Here is an 8,531-nt window from a genome sequence, read left to right as displayed (position 1 = left end):
ATATATGTAGTTATAGTTATATATGTATATGTGTGTGTATAGATACACACAAATACATATATACATATACACAAGAAAACTTTCAAAACCTCTCAATGACATAAGACCCAACCAAGTAAAATAAAATTTTATCTCAGTTTTTTTACAAGGTAGAACAGTTAGTTAATACCAAAGATTTCAATCCTTCCTTAATCCATACATTCAATCCAATCTCATGAAGCAAGATAAACCAAACAAAATCTAAAGCTCTTATGGAAAAATAAAATAATAATAGCTTGGAAACATGAATAAAAGTAAGATGGATGAACTTCTACTTGACAGATTTAAAAATAAAGTATACAGCTGGGGGTGGTGGCTCATGCTTGTAATCCCAGCATTTGGGAGACCAGAGGATTGCGGTTTGTGGACAGCCTCAGTTACTTAAGTGAGGTCCTCCGCAACTTAGTGAGACCCTGTTTCAAAATAAAGAATAAAAATTAGGGCAGGGGGGTCTAGCTTGGAGGTCAAATGCTGCTGGGTTCAATCCCCAAACCCGCAAAAAATAAATTATATATGTCCTTTATAATTAATACTGACACCAGTGTATGAACACAGATCAATAAAGTAGAAAGACCAGATATGAAAACTACCATATATGATAAAGAGGTTTGCTCTCCCTACCCCAAACTAAGTATCACTTCATGTCTTATCCAACTGACTAAACTGGATAGAAATGGCAAATATTATTAAGGTAGATCAACTGGGAAAAGTAGAAAGTATACTTTCCTGGGAACTTGTAATATGGCCAGATAGATTTTACACACACACACACACACACACACACACACACACACACACACACACACACCGTCTTGACAGATAACAGCTACACAGCTTTATGAGCAAACAACTTAAAACCCCATCCATTCCAAAGACAAATCTTGTTGGCTTTTTCTATGATCTTTAACTCAGATTGTTCAGAAGGACTCTTCTGCAGACCTCTCAAGTCTTTCTCATCCCCACCAGTACGATTAAGCTTGGAAGGGGACAAGAGATCTTGCTCTTCAATACTGTACCAGATTACTGGTCTCTTCTTTCTCTGCACCTCAAAGGAAACTCAATAGTGCCACAATAAACTACCATGCTAGCAAATAGGTTCACTTTATTTCTTTAAAAAGGAACCCAGGTCTCCAAAAGGTTAGAAAAAATAAAATGACTTGAATTATTGCAAAAAAGTTATCACCTTGAAAAATGACAGTTTCTTGAGAAGTTTTTTGTTTTGGCAGTACTTAAGATTAAACTCAGAGGGCATTTTACCTCTAACCTACACCCCCAGCCCGATTTTTTATTCTTTAATTTGAAACAGGGTCTCAGTAAGTTGCCCAGGGCCTCAGCTGAGGCTGGAGGAAAACCTGCAATTCTCCTGTCTCAGCTCCCCAATACTGGGATTATAAGCGTGTGCCACCATGCCCAGCTTGGTGGAGAAGATTATAGTAACAGATTCCTGGGAGTAAAAAAGGGTTTGCAGATATTTCAGATTTGAAGATAAACTATTCAAAACAGGTACTGAAACATTGACCCTTCCTGTCATTCTTCCAGCTGAGAGGGAAAAATGAGAGGCACATATACAGAAAGTATCTGTAGTCTAAGATCAAAATAATTTTAATGTTGTATAAAAGCATTTAAAAGACTGCTGTTAACTAACGATGCTTGATACCACATAAAATATTCTAACCTATGCTTATTGTATATGAGTTGTATAAAACACTTTATAAGTTGGGAGAGGCAAACAACTGATGTCAGAAGGTCCTCTCCCACCAGCAACTGTTAAATGTTCCTCCTGAGAAAACATTTTTAAGTATGAGAGGACAAAGTTTTTCATTAAAGTAGTAAAATACAAAACACCTTTTGGTTCATACAGACAGGAGCATTTGTTGCACTAAAAGCATTATTGTCAGGTGGCTGGTAATGAATGAACATTCTCATAGTCACAACTGCCTACTTGAGCTGACCCGTGGAATAGAAGGTAAAAACAGAAAAAAAAAATAGTTTTGACAGTTACTCGAGTCATCGACTTTTACCTCCAAAAGAGAGACAACACTGAATTTAGTTTAAGGGTTGTGGGGATTCGGCTTTGGCCATCACTCATCAGCAACAAATACAAAATGCCTACAATGTAAAAAGCCCCGAGTGGATACATAAAGGTATTTTAAATACTGACACCACACCACACAGAATGAAGTGGGAAAAAAATGGACGGGCCACCGAGGGGGTAAGGTGTCTTCCCGCCAGCCATAGACATTCAAGGGTCAGGACTTGGGCTAACACCATAGACATTCGGTGGGACACGACCTGGGCTAACAGCGATCAGTACACGTTGCTCTACGACTAGAGCAGAGCGACGTCGGTCCTTTATTTCCATACGGCCTGGGAGAGGGCTGCGAGCGCCGGACTTCATGGCGACAAGATGCAATGACTCACTCCACGATCCCCGAAAGACAGCAAAGCCCCGGCTGCCGGCCGCCACGCACGCCCCAGCGGCGCCGTCTCCTTGGGCTGGGGGATGCCGTGCGTCCGGGAGGAGCCCGGTCCCCGGCAGGGCGGGCTGGGCGGAGGCCGGGCCCCGCGAGGGTAGCGCCCCGCGGCCCCAGCGGTCCACGCACCTCGCCGTCCCCGCCGCCGCCACCACCGAGGCCTGTCCACCGGCTCCCGGAGGTCGCCCCGGGTCTTTCCAAAGAGACAGGCGGCGGCTAAAAGCCGGATCCCTCCCGCCCGTTCCCGTACCTGGAGGAAACGAGCCCCTCGCCGTGGGGAGCGCCGAGGCCGAAAAAACTCGCGTCTCCACGCCTCAAGCGCACAGCGTGTTCCTACGGCCACCCGCCAAAATGGCGGTACCCAGCCGCCGCCTCGCGCGTGCCGTCGGGACGCAGCGCGCATGCGCGAAGGGGCGCGGGGCGGAGCCCTGGAGGGGCGCGGGGGGCGGCCGCGTCTGACGCCACTGTGCTGCGACGCCCGTCTAGTCTGGACGTCAGCGCTGAGAGAGCCCGGCAGTCCTAAGAGGATGCGAGTGGGAGTGGCGGGGACCTGCGCCGGCCCTGAGAGCTCCAGGTGTGGCGAGCCGCGGCTGGGAACCGTAAGTGCGAGGGCTCTGCCCACCGCGGGGCCGGCCCGGCGCCCGCAGGTGCCTTCCCCGCCCCATCGCAGTCCCTTTACCCTCGCGCTCTGCGCCAGGCGGGCGGGCCGGGCGTGGACCGAGCCTGCGTCGTTCCGCTGCAGCAGAGGTGTCCCGCACACCTAACAGCGCCTGGCCCTGACAGTGCGCGCGGTGGCGTCTCGTCTAGCCTCAGCTCCCGCAGACTTGCGGCCGGGTCTTCGAGGCCGGGAGCCCAGTTTGGGGCAAGCTCCGGGTTTTATCCACTGGGCGGCGTCCAAGTTCCGAGTCTTGCTGTTGAATTCTGCCCCCAGTGTACTGATGCTTGCCCGCCTTCCTCCCTCTCTTTCTTAGCTTGTAGCGATGGCTACAGATTTAGTTAATGAATGGGCCGATTCATCTATGAAGCCATTCAATAAATTTTTCATTGGGCATTTAAGTCTCGGGCCTTTCCAAAGTTTATATAGTCTAGTGTTTCTGCTCTTCTCCCTTTTTAAAAAGTGGTTCAGGGGATTGAACCCAACGCCGGGCGTGGTGGCGCACGCTTGTAATCCCCGCGCTTGGGAGGCAGAGACAGGAGGATCGCGCAGGTTCGAAGCCAGGGATTGAACCCAGGGCCTTGCACATGCTACACAAGCACTCTAGGACTGAGCTACAGTCCCAACCTCGTGCCAGTATGTAATGAATAATAAGCCAGGCTGGTAATGTGGCTCAGTGATAGAGTGCTTGCCTAGCATGCACTAGATTCGTTTGATCCCCAGTACCACCAAAACGGGGGGGGGGGGTAATAAGTATTTGTATGGCGGTATGGGAACAACTTGGGGTCTAATGGGAGGTGTTAAGGACAGGGTATTATTGGACTAGTTTTAGCATTCATAATATGTTCATTAGCAGTAACTGCACAGCTGAAGCAATTTTACATATTCAGTAATGTGTAAGAAGTTTTTATTTTCTTTAGGTTCATATGGATTTATTAAAAAGTTTTGAAAGATGAATTTTGCTATTAATTTTTATTTTTTCCTTTTGCAGAGAAATGTTGAGACCTTGGCATAATGTATAATGCATGTATTTTCTCTTTCTACATAGGATATTTAAAAAATGACAACACCAAATAAGACCCCTCCTGGTGCTGACCCTAAGCAGTTGGAAAGGACTGGAACAGTAAGGGAAATTGGATCTCAAGCTGTTTGGTCACTCTCATCTTGCAAACCAGGTAAAGCAAAACAAAACCCAAAAGTTGTTGGTAATACTTAACTAAGTATCCTGTTACCTTGGACTAACTTGAATATTCTTTTTTATTTAGATGCCTTAATTCTAATGAACTGGATTTTTGTTTATTGCATATCTTTGTCCAGCTGCTTTACTAATATCTAGTAAGGTCTCCTCTTTATCCCCTATCTCTGCTATGAATCCGGTGTTACTTAATTAGTATTTTTTTGGCTATCTTCCTACTGGTACAGTTTTTGAGTAATTATACATCCTGAAAGAATTTTCTCTTGGTTTGAATAGAATTCTTGGTAGGCGTCCTTTTTTCTCTCACAAAACAAAACATGAATGCTATTTCATGATCCACTTTTGTCATGTGGGTAAGAATGCCTATTCCTGTCCTTTTTCCCCTAAGTTACTGGTTCTTTCTGGAAGCATTTATTTATTTTTCTCTTTATTGCCTAAGAAGCCATTCATTGTAAACATGGTTCTTTTTATACTTTTTGGAAGGAAGAGACTCCAGTTGACAAACCTGAATAGATGTCTTGAACCTTGAGGCGCGAGTTGATTGTTCCTCATCGCCTGGAGCAGTGCTTTGTCTTAGTCACATATAGGGATGTCATAAATGACCATGTCCAATGACAATAGGACTGTGAAATAGCATGAAGATAATCAAAAAACCAGGCAGCGTAAATTAAGGCTTGCGCTTTAATTTTATCTTTGAGTTCTGGATCATTTTGTAGCATTTGAGTTACCAGTGCTGCCCAAAATCCCCAGAAGTATCACCTGAAGTACAGATGTAGGTGGGTCCTGCAACGTGCCTTGCAAGGATTTGATACTGAGGAAAAGACTTGGTCACAGAAACACAATCTTCAAAACAAATTGGAAATTGATATTGAGAAGCTAATCTATATCACTAAAATGCTCACACGGTCCCATCATTTGTCACCCAATGTTCCTCTAACTGAGAACACTTCCTAACTTTGTCTTTTCATTACCAGCTCAAACAAATCCCAGTGTGCAATGGGAACTAAGCTTCTGCTTCTAAGTGTACTGCTTGGGGATTAAACCAGGTCCTTCTAGACCCTGAGCTTTGTGTGCTGAGAGGTCTTCAAGCTGTGTTGACAGAGATGCTCACCCATTGCCTCTGAGAGGTCAGACATTAAAGTCAAACTGGGCCCATGGAAAAGGCATGATCTTATATTACTGGTACAAAATTAGCATAAACCCCAGTTTCTAGATTCCGGTCATTGTTGAGGCTTGAGTGATTTCCTTGGGGAATTATGCCTCTCGTGAGGGCAAGGACCTTTTTTTTTTTTTATGATAATGAATATTCTACCTCTGAGCTACATCCCAGCCATATTTTATTTTGAAATAGTTTCTTGCTAAATTGCTATGGGCCTCACTACTCTGCTGAGGCTGGCCTCGACCCTACAGTTCTCCTGTCTCAGCCTCTCAAGTATTGGCATTATAGCTGTGCACCTCCACATCCGGCAAGGACTGCATTATCAACAATGATTCTCTTATTCCACTCCCACAACAACAACAAGAAGTTTGTTTGCAGTCAGTCTACTCAAGAAGTCATAAGCCAATGCAGCTTCCCAAGACAAAGGCACCACCATGAATAAAAATGACAGCAGTCTCTGTCTTTAGGCCCTCCTTTTTGGCAAGTACAAATGTACTGGAATGTCACTAAGGCTGTGTCAATAACTGTAAAGCTTTCATCAGAAATTGCTTTTTAAAGTCCAGTGACATCAGTGTGTAAAACAATCATTCGTAGTATATAAGTCCTATATTTTCAAAGAACATGCCCTCCTTCACCTGTTTCCAAATAAAAATATAAAAGCCGGGCGTGGTGGCGCACGCTTGTAATCCCCGCGCTTGGGAGGCAGAGACAGGAGGATCACGCAGGTTCGAAGCCAGCCGCGTTTGCTGGCTTAGGAGACCCTGTTTCCAAATAAAAATGTAAAAATAGGTCTGGGAGTGTAGCCCGGAGGTAGAAGGGCTTCCAGGAACCCCAGTACCACAAAAAAAAAAACCCCAAAAAATAAAAATATAAAATAGGTCTGGGAGTATAGCCCAGAGAAGGGTTTCCAGGAACCCCTGTACCACCACCAAAAAAAAAAAAAACAAAAAACAAAAAACTAACAACCAAAAAATTGATCTTAATATAAGTTTTTATATGTGCAAGTGATATTTCTGGAGTTGAAATATGGATAAAAATGAATTCTGGTTAAGTTTCACATTTCTGACTACTTTGGTTGTCAAAATTCCTGGACAAGAATGTATGGTATTTTTATGTTCTAAATATATAGCTCTTTCTTTCTTGTGGGAATTTATAGCCTCCTTTGGTATTTTTAGGGTTTGGAGTGGATCAGTTGCGAGATGACAATTTAGAAACATACTGGCAATCGGATGGGTCCCAGCCACATTTAGTGAACATCCAATTCAGGTAATAACAACAAATCCAGAAACTTTAAAAATTTTTAATTATTGTAGATTGTGTGTAGACAAGGGAATTGATTTTGTTTTTGTAAAATTTAAAGAAATATAAAATAAAGTGAAATATATTTAATGCTACTTTTAAATGATAAGGTTTTAGAGATTAGTTTTCCGCTCAGCTAGATTGCAAGCATTTTAAGTTTACTTTCTTATCATTTATGAATTTCTTATGATATCTTGCACAGTTCTTGTTATGTAGCTGTTTCTTTTCTTTAATACATTTTATTGGTGCATTGTACTTTCATATCATAATGTAGTTCAGAATGATAGGGACATACATGCCATATAGCTGTTTCTTAAATTTACTTTTCCATGTGATATATTTTTAGAAGATACTTTTGCTGATGACCCAACACAATGCCTTCATGTATTACATTAAAAAAATCTGGAGTGATAATGGTGAGTTGTTTAGGTATGGAGTATTTATTTAACTATTTGGAAAAAATAATTATTTTTAACCTGGTGCCTCTAAGGATATTTTCAGCTTTGAAAATGCTTTTTCTTGAGAAAGGAAAACAGCTATATTTGTCAGCTGCTTTGAGTATATTGACATGCATGGAAGCCAGTGAATTTGGTTATCTTACTCCATTTAAAAAAACTTTTTTTCCCCTGTGGTTCTTAGGATTGAACCCAGGGGCATTCTATCTCTGAGTTATACTCCAACCCTATTTTTATTTTTACTTTGAAAATAAATTGCTTGCTAGGTTGATGAGAATATCACTATTTGCTGAAGCCATTCTCAAACCTGCTATCCTCTTGTTTTCGTCTCCTAAGTACTGGGATTATAGGTGTGTACCACCACACCTGCTGTATCTTGTTCAATTTGTATCATCTGTTTAAACATTTTATAGAATTGCATTTTTATTTAATTAATTAATTTATTTATTCTTTTTTTTTTTGGTGGTACTGGGGTTCCTGGAAGCCCTTCTACCTCCGGGCTACACTCCCAGACCTATTTTTACATTTTTATTTGGAAACAGGGTCTCCTAAGCCAGCACACGTGGGTGGCTTCGAACCTGCGCAATCCTCCTGTCTCTGCCTCCCAAGCGCGGGGATTACAAGCGTACACCACCACGCCCGGCGTATTTATTTATTCTTTTTGCGGTACTGGAGATGGAACCCAGGGCTATTCAACCTCTGAGCTACACCCGTAGCTCTAGTTTTTATTCTTATTTTGAAACAGGGTCTCACTGATTTGCGGAAGGCCTCACTAAGTAGCTGAGGCTGTCCACAAACCGCGATCCTCCTGTCTCAGCCTCCCAAATGCTGGGATTACAAGTGTGTGCCACCATGCATGGCTCTAGAATTGTATTTTTTTGTGTGGGTGTGTGGGGGGGTACGAGGGTGGAACCCGGGGGCTTTTCTACCTCTAGGCTATACTCTCAGACCTATTTTATACTTTATTTGGAAACAGGGTCTCACTAAGTTGCTGAGAGCCTCACTAAGTAGCTGAGGCTGCTTCAAACCTGCATGATCCTCCTGTCTCAGCCTCCCAAGTGCTGGGATTACAAGGGTGTACCACCACACCTGGCTAAAATTGTATTTTTAATTTTTTGTTTTTTATTGTCCTAGGGTACCTACCAGTAAACCTTATATGAAACAGCCAGATAATACATATTTTAAACCTTGTGGGCTATCTTGTCTCTCTTGTAGCTATGGAGTTCTCCATTCCAGCACTAAACTACATACAATA

General features: G+C 42.9%; 1 protein-coding gene across 2 annotated transcripts in view; it reads left to right on the top strand.

Moving 5' to 3' along the window:
* Positions 1 to 4,228: 4,228 nt before the first annotated feature.
* Positions 4,229 to 8,531, top strand: part of ANAPC10 (anaphase promoting complex subunit 10) — a gene marked incomplete at its 5' end in the record, with an annotated part of 68,195 nt that continues 63,892 nt past the window's right edge. For both annotated transcript variants that reach the window (XM_080698051.1, XM_080698052.1), the window contains 2 exons: positions 4,229 to 4,343; positions 6,698 to 6,788. In XM_080698051.1, coding sequence (XP_080554177.1) covers positions 4,229 to 4,343; positions 6,698 to 6,788 — 206 coding nt within the window. The remainder of the gene's footprint in view (positions 4,344 to 6,697; positions 6,789 to 8,531) is intronic.

Source organism: Muscardinus avellanarius, assembly GCF_963383645.1.
Source record: "Muscardinus avellanarius genome assembly, chromosome: 6".
Lineage (NCBI taxonomy): Eukaryota > Metazoa > Chordata > Mammalia > Rodentia > Gliridae > Muscardinus > Muscardinus avellanarius.
Note: the sequence above shows the minus strand (reverse complement) of the source record. Positions and strands in the feature narration are given on the sequence as shown.